The sequence below is a fragment of the Colossoma macropomum genome, unplaced genomic scaffold (assembly GCF_904425465.1).
Source record: "Colossoma macropomum unplaced genomic scaffold, Colossoma_macropomum, whole genome shotgun sequence".
NCBI classification, from domain to species: domain Eukaryota; kingdom Metazoa; phylum Chordata; class Actinopteri; order Characiformes; family Serrasalmidae; genus Colossoma; species Colossoma macropomum.
In genome coordinates, this window is record NW_023494787.1 from 37,082,406 (window position 1) to 37,103,765 (window position 21,360).

Genomic DNA, 21,360 nt, shown 5'->3' on the forward strand with positions numbered 1-21,360 from the left:
ATGGATGGTAACGGAGCAGGTGAAGAAATGGGCAGTGAGGAGCATCCGGCCCCTAATGGTGACTCCAAACAGCGAGGCAGGTTCTCTTTACCCGGCTGGCGCTCCTCGTCCCAGTCCTCAGTGCATGGAGAGCGAAGTGGGGACCTGAGCCGGAGGCTGCTGTCCCTCGTCAACCGCTACGATGATCGAGATGGCTCCGTGGCCGACCTCAACTCCAAACCCTCAGAGGTGACCGTAGGGTCTGAAGGACCTACCCCAACCACAGGCCATCGCACATCCACTGCTTCCAGCTCTGGCAAAGCCATGCCTGACACCACAGGGCCTGGGGGCGTCGTGTTCACCCCAGGCTTAGAGGACTATGACTCTATTGACCAGTCCATGAACCTCCACAAGCAACTGAGCTCCATGCTGCAGCCAGGGGTCAACAAGTTCTCCTTGCGCATGTATGGAAGCGCCAAAGGGGTTGCGGCCGAGCAGGAACGAGTCAGGTCCTTTGGGGTGTGGATTATACATCCATACAGTGACTTTAGGTGAGTAACTCACGTATGAACTTGGAACATGGGCTGAAGGGTCAGTGGTGTAACTACCAGGAGTCCAAGGGGGCTTTTCTTGGACCCCTAAAATTGCTACTTACATAGTTTTACACTCATTACTCACAAATGCCTACGATAATGTAACAATATACTTCAGTCATTGGCACACATCAAAGCACTAGCTTGGTTGAGACAAACAGTTGTATGCAAAAGTTTGGGCACCCCTGGTCAAATTGCATGTTTTCTTCATTTTCTAAATGAAAATAAGTGAACACGTCCTCTAAAGAGAATACACACATTTTAATGCACAACTGTTTATTTGATGAATTTAACATAAAACATAAAATTTGGCCTGTGGAATAGATGTTGTGCACTAAAATGGCAGAAAATGCCATGTTTGTTAACCTATTCGCTTAGAAAATCAACAAAACATAGAATTCTGGTGCTCAAGCATTTGCCCAGCTATAGCCAGTAAACAGCCAAAAGTACATTGTTACATTGGTGGGCCCATGTTTTTTGCACTGGGCCCCATATGGGGATGGACACCCAGGCTGTGGCCTGACGTGGGTCAAAAAACTTTCACTAGCCTGTCATTGTATAAAATCCAGATTAATCCTGTATATTCTTGGTATGGATTTATTATCCCATCCATGCTGTTGCACCAAAGTAGAGACGCTTAACGTAACGTATAGAGTTATATCATAACGCGCAATAAAAATAAACCTCACTTGACCTCTGCTTCTTTAGGGTTGACCCTAAAGGTTTAATCGGTTCCGCACCGCTTTGAACTAAACAAATCAGGCCGCTCTTACTAACACAGGCTTCCAGGAACTGATTACAGTAAACATTGTTTGTATTAGTTGGTGGTGGTGGCAGTGTCCATTATTTGGTGGGATGCCTCACCCGCCTATCACAAATGCTGCAGTCCAGGAACAGGAGGATGTGGGAAATTAGGACAAGAACTTGCAACTGATATCAAAAATATAGCTTTCAGTGTCATTGTTATCGAATGTGTTCCAATCTGATATTGGAGTATAAATAGCAAAGCAACATACCCCAAAATAAAAACTTAATGAAATATCGTCAATCAAACCGCAACAGTGCCAAGTGGATGTCTCAGGTGCTCCGAATTAAACCCTCAGAACACATTCACTGCTGGGTCTCTCAATCTCCGCTGAAACAGACACACTTGTGTAGGGCATTGAGTTACCATTCTCTCCCCTCATAAGGTTACCATGAGTCAGTGAGGGGTATCACTGCAAACTAGATGGTCAGGAAAGACCCATGGAGGGTTGCGGGTGTCAGGTTGACGTCCTGTGGCCGGTATTAGTGTGCAGGAAGTGGAGGTTGAGATAAATGGATAAAGGGATTGTGTTTAAGGATGGAGAGAGGACTAATCTTCTTCTATAGAGAACCAGAATTCTTTGTTCCATACTTGTCTTGTGCAGTGTTTTAGGTGCACATTTGATATAGATTGGGCGAACAGATTGTCTTTGCTGATAGTTCAGATATTTGCATGGTAAAGCAGTGGGTCAGTCATTTGCATTGCTAGACTTTTTGTTCAGTGCCTCTAAAATCACAATGTGACTTTTAAAGGCCCAGACAGCGCTACAGCTTTCCAAGAACTAATGACATCATCAAACATCTAGCATGATATGAAAATGTATACATTACACATTTTTGCAAATACGTGCTTGTTGTAGTGTTAGTCTTTGAAAGGTCACACTGATTCCTTGCTGGGGCTTTAACGAGGCTGTCCACCTGCTTTAATATCTTGTGTTAAGTTGAAGGTTTCTATCTGAAAAGGGCATGTTTTAAGGATTTAATAAACCATGAAGTTGAAAAGGTCATTTTTCATAAAAAGTAAAAGTAAACTCCATCACCAGTAACATCAGCTTTGAATAAAAAGCAGTAATCCTTCACGACTAGTATTAGATTTGTATAAGACACAGAAATACAACCCCATTTCCAAAAAAGTTGGGACCCTGTGCAGAATGTAAATAAAAATAGAATGCAATGATATGCAAATCATGTAAACCATATTTTTAAAGGAAAATAGTACAAAGACAACATATCAAATGTTGAAACTAAGAAATTTTATTGTTTTTTGAAAAATATTTGTCTGTTTTGAGTTTGATGCCAACAACACATTCCAAAAAAAGTTGTGACAGGGACATGTTTACCACTGTTTTTCATCACCTCTTCTTTTAACAGCACTCTGTAAGTGGTTGGGAACTGAGGAGACCGACTGCTGTAGTTTTGAAAGTGAAATGTTTGCCCATTCTTGTTTGATATAGGATTTCAGCTACTCAACAGTTTGAGGTCTCCTTTGTTGTATTTTTAGTTTCATAATGCGCCAAATGTTACCAGCAGGTGACGGGGCTGGACTGCAGGCAGGCCAGATTAGCACCCGGACTATTTTAATACGGAGCAGTGCTGTTGTAATACATGCATAATGTGGTTTGGCATCATTTTGCTAAAATAATCAAGGCCTTCCCTGAAAAAGACGTCATCTGGATGGCAGCATATGTTGCCAAAACATGTATATATATTGTTCAGCATTAATGGTGCCTTCACAGATGTGCAGGTCACCCATGCCATGTGCACTAATGCTCCCCTATACCATCATGAATACTAGCTTTTGAATTGTGCACTGCTAACAAGCTGAGTGTTCTTTAGCCCAGAGGATACAGTGTCCATGATTTCCTAAAAGAATTTCAAATGTTGATTCATCAGACCACAGGACACTTTTCCAGTCCATTGTAAATGAGTTCAGGCCCAGAGAAGGTGGCAGCGTTTCTGGATCCTGTTTTATATATGATTTCTTCTTTGTATTTTAGAGTTTTAATTTGCATTTGTGGATGCAGCGACGAACTGTTTTCACAGACAGTGGTTTCCAGAAGTGTTTTGGAGCCCATTCAGTGATTCTACTGCAGAATCGTGTCTGTTTTTCATGGCCCAAAGATCACGGCCAGCAAATACTGGTTTTTGGCCTCGTCCCTTGCATACAGAGATTTCTCCAGATTCTCTGAATCTTTTAATGATATTATGTACCGTAGATGATGAAAAGCAAAAGATCTTTGCTATTTTATGTTGAGAAATGTTATTCTTGAATTGTTGCACTATTTGGTCATGCAGTCTGTCACAGAGTGGTGAACCCCTCCTCATCTTTACTTCTGAAGGACTCAGCCTCCCTGGGTTGCGCATTTTATACCCAATCATGTTACTGACCTGTTGCCAATTAACCACCAGATGTTTTTTTTAGCATTACACAACTTTACCAGCCTTTTGTTGCCCCCGTCACAACTTTTTTTGGAATGTGTTGTTGGCATCAAACTCAAAACAGACAAATATTTTTCAAAAAACAATAAAATTTCTTAGTTTCAATATTTCATATGTTGTCTTTGTACTATTTTCAATTAAATATAGGGTGTAAATGATTTGCACATCATTGCATTTTGTTTTCATTTACATTTTGCACAGCGTCCCAACTTTTTTGGAAATGGGGTTGTACATCATTAGTAGCATTTTGTTGCTGTTGTGCAAAAACCTTGTCCATTTATTTGTTTGGTATTTGTTTTTAGTTGCTCTTGCATTTAGTGGGTGTATGATATACTAGTATTTGTTTGTATCTGTGCAAAAGTCAAAGATGAACCTATTTATTTCATCAGTCAAAATGGCCATTAAGTACAAGTTATTCATTTTTCAGTATCAGGAAAAAAAAGAAAACAGTTTTTTAAATACATGGTTCTGGAATTGAAATGGATTGGAATGGAGTGGAAAACCAAGGGGGTTTCATGATTCCTGGTTCAGCAAGCTAACTGAGGCCTAATGCCTCAAATTCTAACCAGCTCAATCACTAATTACTCTCTACAGCTGACCTGCTCCAAAGCAAGTGATGACACAGCTTAGGTTAACTGAGCAAGATCATTTTTTGATTCGTAAATAATCAAATGTGACAGATTGCCTCTTGCTTGCATTAACATTCTCAGTTATGTACAAAAATGTATTACATTATTTTGGGCAGTATCGTTGTTTTTTTTGTTCTAATAACTAATATTATTAGCATGGCCTAACTTTCCTAAATGATTGTCCTGGATTAATTGTGATGAATCATGGAAGTGCAAAGTGTTGTACTATAAAGAATCACAGGTTGTAACTGTAGGCCTTTTTCGGTTTTGCTATTGGCCTCACATATTGGTCAATGTGTTTGAATTCGACATTGCAATATATGTGCACTTGTGGAAGTGCCAGTGTAAGTATAGTATATTTAATCAGTCTAAAATGAAACTGGCTTCCTTCTTTCTGGGTTGGTAGGATGGCCCTCAAATGCTAGCCAGTACGTGCATCTGTCAGCTGGCATAATAGAATTGGCTGTTAGTTAGCATTCTCCTTCAAGCATGTTGAGCTGTGCAATGACGTTGCATTAGTAGCGATTTGAAAAGATACAGTGGTGTCTTGGAGGAAGCTTGTGTTAGCTTTAACCCTCCCAGCTTGGTGGCGAGACCTAGCTAATGGGTGGGAATTGGCCACGACAAGCTTGAGGAAGAAAAATAAATAAATGAATGAATGAATAAAAGTACTTTAGGCATTTCTCCATCTCAGGCAGATCAAACTGTTCTCCAAGACTGGAATTTATGCACAGTATCCAATATGTTGCTTAATTCTCGTGAAAATGAGTTTGCGTGCCTCATTGTTTGCAGATAAAAGAGGAAACAACAAATGCACATAGCACCATCAGGTCAAAACTGCAATTAAAGCCTTGTGACTTCTTAGTCAGAGTTAAGCTATAATCTCAGAACAGATAATGGCTCAGTGGTATTAATGGCTATACTCTACATAAAACTCCCTGCCCTCATATAATCCTTCATACAGTAAATAACCAACAGAATACATGGAAGTTGATTAATTATATAACTAATGTAGTGTTTTATGTAGTTATTATGCACAATAAATGGCAAATGTATTCTTTGTCAAGCTCTTACTTAAATGCTCCGTTCTGCTTCCGCAAATTTCTCTTAGGAATTCAATTCCTCTCCATGTGAAAAGAATATCATTAATGTTTCTGCTTCATACAGACATACTGTTTTTCCCAGAGAACCATGAGAAGGCAGGCAGAGTGAAGATAGAACAAGAATACTGAAAATGATTTCTATTGACGGTGAACAGTGTTAAAGTAAGTGTTTGGTAGGAATTTGACATGGAGAGTGTACAAACTTCACAGAGCAACATAGACTAGGCTAGTATTTCTATTCCTTTTTACCATGACACCTTTTAAAATCTCAGCAATGGTCTAATTTGGTGACTGAGATGATTTTTTTTGTGTTGACCACATAAGAAGGCAAATCTAGTGCCAGTTTCTTAATGAAAAAGTCTCTACAGTAGGCTTGCAAGGCTTCAAGGGTTTGACATTGTGGGTCTTAAGAGGGCATCTGTTGCAGCATTATGAATCTTAGAGTCATCATAAAAGACAAAACAGAACAAATGGGATGATTAGTGATAAGTGTTTTGGATGTTTGTTGTCCAGTAATACATCCATTATGTAGAGCACACTCAATGTATGCATCATCTCACTTAATTTTTTTTTCTGTAGGATTAAAGCAGCACAAAGAAGCATGTTCCTTCCCAATTGAAATGTAAATCCTGCAGTTGTTACATAGCATAAGATGGAGGACAGTGATCTGTCTAAATAATCTAAACGGGATGAATGTGCAACCCTGAAAGCTTTGCGATGTAAGGATGGCTTAGTGATTAAAGCTGGAGATAAAGGTGGATCTATGGTGGCAGTGAGTTCAGGACTGTACGACAGAGACATAAACAACCATCTGTCCAATGAGGCTTTCTCAGACTATCATTTACGTTGTAATCCCTCGAAAAAAGTCAGCCTGAAACTGATGCTTTAATCTGTACTACGTAATGGATGGATTACTGAAGCAGGAAAAGGAATTCCTTATTATGGGACATCCTTTTTGACAATTTTTTTAGGAATCTTACATCTGGATACTACTATTACAGACATGGTAACCACTACCACTGTGTTTAGGAAACACTCTGGGCCAGATGTACATATGAGGGCAGGTGCAGTGTAAAATGTGCCTCAATGCTACCACAACATGGGCCTGAATTTAGTTTTTGGTTTACTAAGACTGCAGCTTAGCATGCAAACTGCACAGTATTCTTTCAGCACATATTTGGGGCTAATGCCTTAGTCTAACTGCTGTGTCTTCTGCCATTGTTAAAGAAAGCCTCTCAACAACACGTCTTTTGAGACCCCAGCGCAAATTTACGCCTGGCTTTAAAAGGTGGAGAAAAATACATGCAAACTGGCCACTGCTAGTTGCTTAAACATGAAGTATATTGAGAGGAGGATGTAATCAGCTGGACTCCCAGTCCTCCCACATTTTGCGCACCCCTCCCTCAATTGCGTAAGCATGAGGACGAGAAGTGCATTTTGCGTTTTACCATGGACATAAAATGCATGTTTAGGCTTGTGGGCCAGTTTCGTGCATAACCTGATTTTGGCCTGAAGCTGGTTCAAAACCCTCAGTACATTGAAACATAATGTATGCTGCCTAGCTCCAATCAAACTAGCACCAAATCAAATATGGCAGAGATCAAACATGAGTGCAATATTAAATGTTGTCAGTATGGGCTGTGCAAAATGAGAACAAGTCAATGTCAAGTTTTGAATAACAGAAAGCTTTCCATCAATTTGTTCAAATAAGGGATGCTCAGTGGGAATCAGACAAAGTTGCGATCAGCAGATTTTTGCTCTAAATATGTGATTTGCCAGTTATTCTTTTTATACTGGCTGACTTGTGGTGCAGTTTTATAGATTTCGAATTAGTTCATGTCTGGTTAGTGCAATTGCTTTGTAATTAAATGCTGCTGCTGAAGCTATACCAAAATGTCATAGCAGAATTATGCGTTTTGCTGAATAGCCAGTTGCCTCTTACATTTGATATAGCATTTTATTTATTTGACTTTATTTAGAATGCCAGTTTGGCCCATTGAAGAACAAATAATGTTTTATTATTGTAACTTTGGCTAATGAACAGTATTGGAAATATGCTAGTGTGTTTCATTTAGCACACACAGTGTGATTTTAGGGTTGAAAAAAGGTGGATCCTGTATCTGGAAAAGCCTCCAAAAGAACTGATTTATTTAAATGCTTTTATGAGCAAACACTCATAATCAGGTTGAAGCTTATCAAATGCAAAACCTTAGCTCACTGTGTGCATCCGTTTGCAGAGTAACAGTGGTTTTATAATTTAACTGTTTGGTCAGTGGAGCAAATAACTTTCTTAATGTACAGAATTCTACATTTAAATGGACCTCATTGAAGAGTGCTTCAAGCATTGTCTCATTATCTGAAAATGTCCAGAAGGTCTTCTCTGCACAAATGAGTACTGCTCACTTTAACAGATGGTCCTTACCATGAATTATTTTCAGTATGCTCATTAAATTCCATGCCAGGGAACTTCTACAGGGCAAGAAACAAATGTAAATATAATTCAAAAAAATCCTTTCATAACTAAGAACTCTTCATACTCAAGAGACACTCATAGCATTCTTTTTTATTTAGAACGACACTAAATTGTTTACCCCTTTGAACCACTTGCAACTGTAACAACATGAATGACTGAAGAATCATATTATGTTGCAAAGCAAAGTTTAGCTGTTCTAAAACTTTAGGACCAGTGGTTTCTTCCATAAAACATCTTGTGAGTTTGAAGTGAATTGAGGCCTCAAGTTTTTATAAACATTTTGTAAACATATCTTTATCTTAAGTGAGCTGCATGAAATCTTCTGGGAAATAAAAAAAAAAATCAAAAGTGGAAAGCAAAAAAAATCCTACAGTCTTAAAGAAAAGAAAAAAGCAGGTTTACAAATGTTTTACTAAAGAGTGTGATGATAGAAAATGGAAATAAAGGCAATACCAATATTAAAAAAAAACAGTGATCAAAAAACAAAAATACCTATGCTACACTCGCCTACTGTTTTAAATCTCTGTGGATAAGAGCATTTGCTAAAAACTTAAATGTAGTGTTTATGGACTCATGTGTAGTAGTAGTTATTACACAGTTCTTCCCTGTGCTCTCTGAAAGCCAGAACATTATTAACAGTAGCTGCTTACACTGCTGCTTCATCATTGAGTGAGCAGTGCAGATTTACGCAAGAAAAACTGAACGTGAACAAGAGAGTATGTGACATTATCCATGAATAAGAACTATGAACTGCGTGGACCCACCGCTTCGTCATCCAGTGACGTAACATGAGACAGACGAACGCATTTGTAGTAGTTTCCCTTTAAAAGCATAAATGTACGGACGTTTGGAGAGGCCATGAGCTGTTGCTATAATTTTCTGGATTGTTATGTTGAGATAACAAGATAATTAACTCGTTATCTCAAAATAACAATCCAGAAAATTACCTCATGGTCTCTCTGGACTTCCGTACAAAAGTACTGGGATTTTTATATCCCAGTACTTTATTATTATAGACTAGATTATTATAATGAGAGAACCTACTCCGGTTTACTAAAACTGATATTAAAGTCTGCAGTATAAGCGTTTACCAGTGTTATGTTCAGGAAATATACATACATTAATACAATTTAATAGTGTGTAGGCGTATCAGATCATATAATGATTGATAGTTGCACCTCAGTGGCAACAAAAACAACCCAATGTTATTGGCAGTGGTGAGTGACTCCGCTAACGATGCTAGAGAGGCACACACAGCAGGATCGGCGTATGTGTTTGATTTTGAAGAACTAAAGTCCCCCCGCAGCAAAATACACCACTCTGTTTTTCTTGGCTAGACTCTGAATGGTGAATAAAAAAGTGCAAAATGGTGAATAAGCTCTCTACTAATCATTTTAGACATCTAATTACATGTTGAAGCTAATACTCGAGAACTCAGGGTTTCATTTAATGATGGGTAACTTATATTACAGACATATCGTGTCCAATATTTCAGCGCTCTGCTGCACTTTATTTCTGTAACCTTTAGCTAGCTAGCCACCATCATATTTGTGGACACTATGGGAAAATTTCTGGTGTGCCTTATTTTGCGTCACAGCTGTAAAGTGATGTTGGGGGGTAACACTAAGCTTATGTACACTATATGGCCAAATGTTTGTGGACACCTGCTCATCCAGTGTTTCTTCCAAAATCAAGAGGATGTCTGTCTCTGCTGCAGTAGCTGTCTCTACTCTTTGGGGAAGGCTTTACACTAAATGTTGGGACATTGCTATGAGGATTCGATTGCATTCAGCAGTGGGAGCACTAGTGAGATCAGGTATTGATGTTGAACGATTAGTTCCAGATCAGAAGTGCCATTCCAACTCATCCCAAAGGTATTGGTTGGTACTCCATCACTCTAGAGAACGCAGTTCCACTGCTTCACAGCTCAGTGGTGGAGAGCTTTATACCCCTCTAGCCTACACTTAACACTGGACATGGTGACCTTAGGCTCATGTGCAGCTGCTCCAGAGCATCCTGTTCTATTGTCAGCGCTTTTCTATGGAGATTATACAAGCTGTATGTGCATTTGAACTCCTGTGTCAGCATTAAGCACACCTTAGAGCAGCTGATTTCACTAATAAGAAGGGGTGTCCACAAACTTTTGGACATACAGTGTATCAATTTATTCCTACAGTTAAAGTGGACCGTTAGCTATTGCACATTTGTAAATGAAGTTAATCGCTTATAGTAGGATTCTGTGAAAGGTGGCTAATGCAAATGGGAAGCAGCATCTAGCTACATTACAAACAACAGTGTAATACACCTTCATAATGAGCACTGTTAACAAGTATAGAAAAGCTTAAATAACCTGCTCGCTTTGAGTTTTGTCTGGGACTGGAGCCGCAGAAGAGCAGTCACTTTATGTGAGGGAGAGGCATGCGAGTAGCTGATGTATACATATTGCAAACTCTGATTGGTACTTTGGCAGATCTGACATCATCTGTACCAAATTTAGTCCCACCCAACTCAAATCAAACTGAAGAAACAGTAGAAGAAAGTATTTTTTTAAAAACTCTCAACAGTAAAAAACAACTTCATTCCTTCTCTGCCACTTTATAGTAAAAACATCACAAAAATTAGAGATAATAGAAGAAAATCATGAAAATCAGTGGGCTTTAAATGTTGACCTTGCATGGTTTAACGCCTGAGTAAACTTCTTATTTCTTATGTCTTTTGGCACTAACATTGCAGACATTTTTCATGGGGAGAAAAAAAACGCGTGTATCCTGCCACCTGCTTTAAACTGCTGCTTTGGATGTATTTTACAGCACTAGAGCAGGTTTTGTCTAAATAATGATCTGAAAGTTTTCTTTTCCAAAATGATTGTTAAAAGCTCTTGAAACTCTTTGGCTCTGCAATCCTTGCTTTACTAAAGCTACTACTTACTTTGTTATTCCTGCGATGTGATGCAGAGATGTCACTGCCATTCTTTGATGCCCTGCATGTAGCTCAAGATCATATGACCAGGATGGGTACTGAATTAATATATTGAGAAAATAAGAAATTATGTTGATCTAATGCATTGAAGTTTGAAGTTAAAAAAAAAAAGGCAGAAATAGACTTTCATAAAAAAGCATGTGAACCAAACACGTGATACATTGCACTGCTCATATGTTAACTATGAAGTTATATCTGCAGTCATTTGCATGCAGTTCTTAGTAGAAAACCTGCTAAATTGACCACCCCCACCAGCACGAGTGTCAGTAGAATGTCAGTAATTGGCACCTCTGTTAGCAAATCTGCCTTTAAGTGTTTTAGACCTAAAGGTTAAGCTTTGCCATTTAAATCTTTGACAGTTCCAAAATGTAAATAGAAGCTTTAAGTGTATCTTGTGAGCATTTAACTTAAGATGAATATATAGGATGTTTTATGTAAATCTACATTTAAAGTAAGTTATTATTTAAATTAAAATTCCATTCTTCTTAATTGCCATGGTGTTCTTAGTAGAAATATTAGACGCTTCATCTACCACATGGCCTTCTAAAACGCGCATGCTTCTTTGCTTAGTGAGTCAAATTGGCTTTGTATATTGAGAACTTAAAATTGTATCACCTGAAATATTCAACATGTGAAAATTTGAAACCTTTTTGTTTGTGTTAGTGGAGCAGTACACGATATCTGTGTAGTGACAGCCAGAGAAAATGCCTTCACTGAGCTTTCCTGTGTCAGTTTAGACCAACTGCTTCTCACATTACATGGTCTAATTACAACTCACAGTGTTGTGTTTGTAGAATGCTAAAACCCCATACTTACAGATTACAGAGTTATGAATCTTTCACACTAGAAACTCTCCGTTTACATCTTCCGTTTAAGGGCAGGAAAGATGTAGATCAGTTGTCGAATGTGAGGTCATAGCTGTTGTGTAATGTACATAAAACTTCAGGCTGCATGAGCACCAGAGCAATTAAGTACCAGCAACCACTGAAAGGTGCTGATTGTTTCTCACACGGGTCAGATGGCTGCAACGGGATGATAAGTATAATTAAGTTGTGAGCTCATTTGGTGGTCAAGTTCAAGGGCAAGTTCAGGGGTCAGTAGGAGGTGTTGATTGACACCACTTTGGAAAAAATGACCACAGGAAGAAACCTCAAACCACTGACAGATAAACAGTACACACAGCAGGTAAGAGATCTAGGAAAAACTTGGATTCTCTCATGCATATTGACATCCTGTTTGATGAGGACCTATCAGACTTTTTCTTTAGTTCAGTCAGTTATGATTCAGGTCCTTTACGATGGTGCACACCACATGAGAGAATTCAACACCAGAACATGCTTTTCTCAGTGCACATCAGCACTTTACTGTCTTGAAAATCTGCCTGTTTTAACAGACTGTCATATAGTTCTTGTGACAGGATTAAATTCGAATTCGAATATTTTCTATTTATATTTTTAGATTTTCATGGTGGTGAAATGCATCACTGCAAAATTTCTGACCAGTAAACAAACACCCCCATGTGTAATTTAGTCCACTTTAGCAGTTAGCAGGGTGAAACCAACCATATCAAATGAAAAAGATAATAAATTAGAATCATGAAAACAAATATTAAACCATGTTTTTATTATGGGCAGCTGATGCATCTTCATCTTGTGTATGTTACTAGTCCTCTTCAAATGTAATGTTTCTTATAAGTACTCAAAGCCAGGGCCTACTGCTAGATTTTTGAGCCTGATCATGTCAGACGAGCGAGTACATTGCATGTAACACTTCCCTTCAGTCCTGCTACACAACATTGATGTAACCATGCTGTAAACATGTCATAGCAGATGTCATATGCTGTCATGAGTTGTCATGACAGATTATGCCCAGTAACATAACAGTATCATGTTACCATTGCCGGTAATTGTCTTGACAGACAGTTTTTGATGTCATGATTGATGTCATGGTTGCTTGAGTACCTTTAGCAAAAATTAGCATGTGACATAAGCTGCCATGACATCAAACATTATGGCTGTAATGAAAGGGGCCTGTAGGCAGGCTGTATGTACAGAGTAGCTTTGATAGGGGCTTTCCAACAATCAGAGTAAGTAAAAAGTAAGAACAGGAAAGAATTAGAATAAAAATTGAACTAACAGACTCAGTAGATGCGTAACCAATACAGCAATAAGTGTGCATGCCCATTCTGTGCTCAGTTCCATACCAAACAAAATCAGTCTGTACCCTGCACATTACCACTCAAAAGTTCAATCACTGTTTTTAATACAAAACCAATTGGCTGCTGATACATGTATAATAAAATAGATTATATATTCTAATGTATTATATATTGTAATGTAATGTTAGTACTTGTAGGGCTACTTTGTAGGAGACCTTAGAGATTGGAGGAACTTTAGATATGTCCAGAATGAACAGAGCCATAGATGACTGTAATGATGACTGACAAAGCTGCATAACAGTTAGGATACCTTGCATTTGAAACGTGCTAATCAAATCTCATGCATGTAACTTATCAGGAAATAATTACAGTATATTATTTATAAAAAAAAAATGACCTTTTGGTGTCTAGCATACGTTATTTCAATTGGTTAATTATATTATTTACACTGTTTAAGTTACTACTGAATAAAATAACAGCAAATTATTGACAAGTGACACCAATCTTTTCAACAGTATTTTTTCCTTTTAAAGCAAACAAGCCTTATCTCTTTATTCAATCTCCAGGTTCTACTGGGATCTGGTAATGCTCTTTCTGATGATGGGCAACCTTGTTATCCTGCCATGGGGCATCACCTTCTTTGAGGATCAGAACACGCTGCCGTGGATGATCTTCAACATGGCCTCGGACACTCTTTTCTTGACCGACCTGGTCTTAAACTTCCGCACAGGCATCCTGGAGGGAGATAACAGCCACATCATCCTGGATCCACGGGTAATCCGCCGCCGATACCTGCAGGGCTGGTTCCTTGTGGATTTCATCTCCTCCATCCCAGTGGACTATATTTTCCTGGCGGTGGACCTGGAGGCTCGAGTGGAGTCGGCAGAAGTGTACCGCACTGCCAGGGCTTTGAGGATCGTCCGCTTCACCAAAATTCTCAGCCTGCTCAGATTACTCCGACTGTCCAGACTCATTCGTTACATACACCAGTGGGAAGAGGTGAGAAACCAGTGCAATGTGGATACACAGTCACAATGGTTTCACCATTTCTTAGAACCCCATAAATATGTGTTGTTGATCACGACCAAAGAACCTACTGCCCAGCACAGTTTTCTTTGTTTTCTGCCTGAATTTTCTTATTATCAAACCCTTCCTGAGTTCGATCAAGTGTGTTGGAGCAAACTGTGCAGAGCAAAGGTCCCCAGGTCCAGGTCCCTACTCAGCACATTTTTGTGTTTTCCTGTTGTAGCACACCTGCTTCAACCCAGAAAAGACTTTGTTACAGGGCCTGTGTTCCATGTTATCATGGAAACCCAACTTCCCTTGTGTTTTTTAGAGTTTGGTCTATAGAGTTTTTAGGTTATTGGTCCATTCATCATGAAGTTTTCACACAATTAAAGGGCAGCTGCTGCGCTCTAATGAAAAAATAACTTTTAAAAGCACCGTAACCAAAACAGCCTGTTTAACGCTAAGGGATAAATAGCAGTTGAAAAATGGTCATATAAAAATGAAATATTATAAGTGGACCTCCGGGAATGTGCAGACTGATCTAGATCTAGCTGAGACTCTAACAGTACCTGCTACATGGCTTAGCTTAATTTTTTCTTGCTCTAACACGTGATTCAGCTCAAAAGGTGTTTTGCTAATTACCTAATGATATGATAATGATATGTTACAGCAGGGAAAAATAACTATGCAGTGTAACTGGGGCTCAAGAACTTGAGTTTGGAACGCCAGTGTAGACCATACATACATCTGGCAATCAAAACCACTGGTTCTCAGTCCTGGTCCTAAGATCCTTGCTACACATTTTAGTATTTTGTTGCTCTGATGCATTCACTTCAACTCAGCGAGGACTTGTTGAGTAGCTGATGAGTTGAGGTGTGTGTACAGAACTGTTTAAAAGACCACCCTTCATTTATTTCATTTCCAGTCAAAATGGCCAGTAAGTACAAGAACATTTGCACTACAACACTGAAACTGGACATCTGAGATGTGGAGAAAGGTTATATGGACTGATGAGTCTAAATTTGTAATTGGGATTACTTGGATAGTGAGAACCAGGAAATACAACCAACCTCTGAGACTGAACTTTGGTACTTTGACTCTAGTCTGACCCCTCTCTCTCTCTCAGATCTTCCACATGACATACGACCTGGCGAGCGCAGTGGTTCGGATAGTGAACCTGATTGGGATGATGCTTCTCCTGTGTCACTGGGACGGCTGTCTTCAGTTCATGGTGCCCATGCTGCAGGAATTCCCCTCAAACTGCTGGGTCTCCAAAAACAACATGGTGGTGAGGAGGCTAAATGTGTTTGGGGACGTTCAAGATGATCTTTAATATAAACTTAGTGTGTGGAATTTACTAACTAGTACAGTAAATTATCCATGATCCTTCTTGCATAGCATTGCTGGGATTCCACAAGTTGTTCATTTTTACTTGAACTTGATTCTTCTTTTTAATACCCTCTTTTGTCAGAATGCTACCTGGGAGGTGCAGTATTCCTACGCTCTCTTTATGGCTATGAGCCACATGCTGTGTATTGGTTATGGTGCTCAAGCTCCTGAGAGATTGACCGACGTGTGGCTCACTATGATCAGCATGATTGTAGGTGCCACCTGTTACGCCATGTTCCTGGGCCACGCCACCACCCTGGTGCAGTCACTAGATGCCTCTCATCGTCAGTACCAGGAAAAGGTATCTGCTGAATTCATTACATTATCAGTCTGGCAGTATTGTTTAGGGGTTGACGACAAGGCAAAAAATCATACCATGATATTTAAAGATGTTTTCATGATGCACAATGCATGTCAAAATATTTTGATGTACAAAGCACAAATAGTGTGTGTGGCATGCGCCCGTCCCCCGGGCCCCGACGATGACGGCCTCGAGAGCCGGCAGGAAGGCGGGGCCCAAACACCCAGTGGCGACGAAGCTTGGCCAGGACAGCAGGGAGAGAGCCGCGAGTGAGGAGGGGGCGGAGCGCAAAGCCCAAGCTCCGCCGAGTGACGGCGGGAGGAGGAGGATGACGACGACGGTGCCGGCAACAAGACGCACGAGAACAAAGAGCGAGTCCTGAGCTCTACCGCCCAGGCCCTGCCCCCTGTTCCGCAGCGAGGCCGCTTTATTACACCTCACGTTCGACCCAGGCGGCCGAGCTGCGAGCTGGGGGCGGTGACGGGGAAGCGGAGCAGCGAGATCTCGTTCCCTCTCGGCTCAGGTGCTCACGCTGACCTTAATGAGAGCCAGCTGATGCTGATCTGGCTGGCAGCGTGAGCGCCTTTTAAAAGAGCTGAGAGGGGACAAAGCGAGAGGGGGCGAGCAGCGGCAGCAGAAGCAGAAACGACAAAAGACTGAGGAAGAGCTGAAAAGCTTGAGTAAAAAGACTGAAAAGTCTGTTGCTAGAGGCCACTGAGAAGTGGCCAGCTTAGCATAGTGTATCTTTGGCTTTGGTTTGTATTTATTTGATGTGTGACTAAAGAAATATTGGCGGCTGCAACCCTGAACCCTGCCTCCAGTGTCCTCCTTGAGCCCGGGGTAGCACATGCTGTGCTACAGTGTGTCATATAAAAACAGCAGCCATCAAAAACTCTGGGCACAATGACTTTTATGCACCAATTTCATAGCATTAAAACCACCTTCTTGTTTCCACACTCATTGTCCCTTTTATCAGCTTCACTTCATATATAACTGCACTTTGTAGTTCTCCAATTACAGACTGTAGTCCTGTTTCTGCTTTAATATGGGGAGCCTTTGGGATTCTTTGTTGTCCTGATTCAGTTAGTTTACTTAATGACCTCGTTCAATTAAAAATTTGTGAGTCTCTGGAAAATTGTTAGGACCTATGCTATCCTCTAATGTTTACATTCTTCTATTTGTTTAGTTTGTTTGTTTTCTTACATTGCTAATACTAATGAATGTTGTTTTTTTTTCTTTAATATTAAGGATAATGTGTTTTATACAGAGACAAAATGCTGCTCTTCTAGTTGTATAACACTTCATACTAAAAGGTTTGGATGTTGTGTCTGTTGCAGTATAAGCAAGTGGAGCAATACATGTCCTTCCATAAGCTGCCTGCTGACATGAGACAGAGAATCCATGACTATTATGAGCACCGTTTCCAAGGAAAGATGTTTGACGAGGAAAACATTCTAGGAGAACTCAGTGACCCACTTAAAGAGGTGTTCTCTCATTATCTGACTCTTTTTTTCTATGTTAGTTATACACCATATGTCTGAATTCTGTCTTTACAGTAATGACCTACCTACCCCGATTTACCAAGACTGTTAGTAATACTGGCATGACAGTTATGTGTGCTGTTTAACGCCTATGAAAAGTTGGTTTTGATTTCGGTGTTAAAGGGTAATTCTAACGATTCTTCAAAATTTCTCTGTAATTAAATGGTTAAGATGTAAACAAAGTCATTCAGGGTGGCTTGATGTGACATGCACTGTTTTAATGAAATTTGCTGAGTCAGAATTTTTCACAGTGGTGTTGATAGGAACCATTTGCTGAATTATGCTGAAATTTGGAAAAAAATGTGCAATTCCCCTTTAAAATGGCTGCTCAGAGATGTCCTTCCATCAAAATGGAAGCTGCCGGGTGAAAAAAGTTACCTGTCGTTCCCCCCCATTGAGTATGTTGAATTTTGTTTCCAACCTTTATATTACGACAAATAATGACTAAATTTCTCAACATTTTGACATGGTATGTCAAAATAATGGCTTACTTTTTCAAAATAATTATACTTTCTTGAAAAGTAATAACTATGACATGATAATTTTATCTCTTACTCACTGATTATGGTACTCTACACTTCTTGTTTTTTTCTTGGTTGTTGTCGTTGTCCTTGTTTTGCTTCCCATTGTAAAGCATCTTAGGGTTGGTGAAAGGTGCTATATAAATTGAACTTATTATTGTTATTATTAAAATACTCATACTTTTATCTGTTTATAATTTAGACTACACTATACAACTCTGACATTACCTGATCATATAATCTTGAAACTTTAATAACAGATCAGTTAAATGTTAAAACTCTGCAAGTTAGGGTCACCTACAGAAGTAAACATTTATTAATACTAACTTGTCTCCATGTTGCATCCCTTGTTTTTCCTCCAGGACATAGTGAGCTACAACTGTCGTGGACTGGTGGCGAACATGCCGCTGTTTGGCAACGCTGATCCACACTTCGTCACTGTGCTCCTGACCAAGCTGCGATTTGAGGTCTTCCTGCCAGGTGACATCATTATTCGCGAGGGAACGCTGGGCCGGAAAATGTACTTCATCCAGCATGGCTGTGTCACTGTCATAACGCGTGAGAAAAAGGAGAAGAAACTTAGTGATGGCTGCTACTTTGGGGGTGAGTCTATATGTCTTTTGCTTTGGGTCCGTTAACTTTTCATTCTATTTGTCTTTCTTCCTACCTACTGTCTAAGCCTTCTCCATTTAACTTAAAAGTAAAGATGAATGAAAAATGAATGAATCCGATCCAGTCCTGTAACAAATCTAGACTGAAAGCGCACACTCACGCTGTGTGATAGGATGTTAGCTGTTTTTTTCTCTTGGTCAGTAGAGTGTTTGAGAGGTTTGAGAATTTTAGATGCTCATCTTAATTGAAGTGCTTCAATGAAAACCAGCTCATTTTAAAGCTCAGTAGTTTTTCTAAAATAAATATTAGGTTGGTATCGGCTGAGACTCTAGGTTTCAGCATCTTTACTTATAAGTTTTTTATCATAACACATCTTCTCTGGTATCATTACTATTGTAACAAAACCTAGTATCTCAAAATGGTAATTTAATAATAGAAGGAAAAACATTGTTAACTTCATTTTATGCTACTGTGCAAAAGTCAGAGACCACCCATTATCTTCATTTCCACAGCAAGCAACCAAGCAAAGTTTATTTATATAGCGCTTTTTACAACAAGCGTTGTCACAAAGCAGCTTTACAGAAAAATCAGCATTACAGAAAAAGAAAAGAAAATCAGCATTACAGAAAAAGAAAAATCCAGGTCCAAGCCCCTAGGAGCAAGCCAGTAGCGACAGTGGCAAGGAAAACTTTGAGAGGAACCAAGACTCAGGAGGGGAACCCATCCTGGTCAACACCAGATAGCAAACATTGTTGATGCGGAAATTCTCACGTTAAATAAAACCGGGCTAATAAGTACAAGTTATTAATTTATCAGTGTCAGGAAAAAAGCAAAAAACATACATTTAACAGAATATTGCACAGAAGCCTTAACAACTAATTATAGAATAAAATGTTTGTGTGTTTAGTTTTTCCACCTTTTGCTTTTATTACAGCTTCTATTCATTTCTAGAGGCTTGCTTTCAGTTTTTTGAAGAAAAGAAGAAGTTGGTTGTATTTTCTACTTCTCATGATCCAAGTTATCCCAATTACAAATTTAGACTCATTTGTCTTTAATATCTTACTTCACATCTCAAATGTTTAGTTTCAGTGTTCTATGGCAGATTTTCTTCTTATTTGTCTGTTTCCTTTTCTCAGAAAGGGTTTCTTGATAGCTACACATTAGGGGGGTGAATCTCTCCCTTTCGGATACATCTCAATACACAGTTTATGATACAAAAATGATCCAGTTAACCTAATTATTCAATACACTTAGATTCATTACCGAGCCAATACAATGCGGTTCAGCATCGATATGATTCTTTTTATTTAACGTGAGAATTTCCACATCAACAAAATGTGCAGCGATTCAGCAATATTGATCAACAAATGATAAAAATGAACAGAAAATAAAAAAATGTGTCAGAACAGAGATGTTTCCCCTATAATGCCATTATTAAACTTATCTGGAAATTTCCTCTCTCTCCACGTCGACCAACTGTACCCCTCTAATGTACTAAGAACACAGCAACATTTTAACTGTAGCTTATATATATTATTAAAAGCTAAATAATCATTCCATCTGGGTAATTTTGTCCTAAGAGTGTCGTGTCCTAACTATTTCAGAGATCTGTACACACACAACACCAGGCTCGAATTGGGCTGGTTTTTAAATGGGTGCCTTTTCATGTACACTTTTAACGTTTTAACTTAAGAAGGTACATGTTTTATCTTAAAAAGGTAAATAACCAGACTGCTATATTTTTATTTTATTGTATACTATAAAAAAACTTTTAAGCTTAAAAAAGTAAGTAACCACATTAACTCGAAATGTTGAGTTAACTGAACTTAAAATAATAAGCTAACAAATGTAAAACACAAATTATTATTTTGTTTACTTAATATTAAGTTCTGTGAACTCAAAATTTCAAGTTAACCAGGTTACATTCTTTTTTTAGTTTAAAAGCTGCATTTTTTACAGTACACTTCAAATAATGAGTGAAGAGAATGTAACACACATTGTCCTGTTAACTGACTATTACATGTTCAGTGAACTTGAAATTTAAAAACAGCCAGTTTACTTACTATTAATAGTTAAAACCATTTTTTACTGAGATTTCAGGTGTGCATGCATGCCTTTCCTCCCTCTCTCTCGCATGCACTCTTTCTATAGTGCACACAATCTCTCTCTCTCTCCCTCTCTCCTGTGCGCTCTCTCTCCCTCTCTTTCTAGCACACACTCTCTCTTTCTCCCTCTCTTTCGATACAAAGCAGCCATATTAGAGACTGGACCAATTTACCATTTCAAATCAGTTTTTCTTTACAGCCTTACTACACATCCTTTCAGATTTGTTGTGTTTTCTGCTCACAGTGCAAGGATGAACAGAAGCAGCTGTGCTTTTTTTTCAGTTCTGAAGCAAAAGTGGAGCTTTATTTTCTCCTCTCTCTGATGATGACAGTTATGGTGGTCTACCAGGTCTTGCACGGTTGTTAGAAGTCCCATTTTTGATTTTCTCCTTCCTTATCTCATATCCAAGCTCCTCGAAAAAAATGCATACATTGTACTTAATAGCCATTTTAAATGGAAATAAAATAAATGAAGGGTGGTCTGTGCCTTTGGCACAGTACTGTACGTTAGTGATTTGCTTCCAAGTAATTGTGGACCATTTCTGTTGGTCCGTTCATCATAAAATGTTCACACCGTGCAAAAGACAGCTGACATTTTCAAATCATGCCAAAAAAAATCTTAAATAAACTGAGTTATGAGTTTTTGGTGTGACAGTCACTACATGTTAAAGCGTCCAAAAAAGATATAGAATGGTCACTGGTAGAAAACAGCTGATTAAAGATCTG

General features: G+C 39.0%; 1 protein-coding gene across 1 annotated transcript in view; it reads left to right on the top strand.

The window, feature by feature from the left end:
• The window catches only part of hcn3 (hyperpolarization activated cyclic nucleotide-gated potassium channel 3), a gene marked incomplete at its 3' end in the record, with an annotated part of 27,797 nt that continues 6,437 nt past the window's right edge, over positions 1-21,360 (top strand). Inside the window, exons 1-6 of the mRNA XM_036565526.1 lie at positions 1-530; positions 13,724-14,156; positions 15,292-15,453; positions 15,637-15,855; positions 17,193-17,339; positions 18,280-18,520. Coding sequence (XP_036421419.1) covers positions 1-530; positions 13,724-14,156; positions 15,292-15,453; positions 15,637-15,855; positions 17,193-17,339; positions 18,280-18,520 — 1,732 coding nt within the window. The remainder of the gene's footprint in view (positions 531-13,723; positions 14,157-15,291; positions 15,454-15,636; positions 15,856-17,192; positions 17,340-18,279; positions 18,521-21,360) is intronic.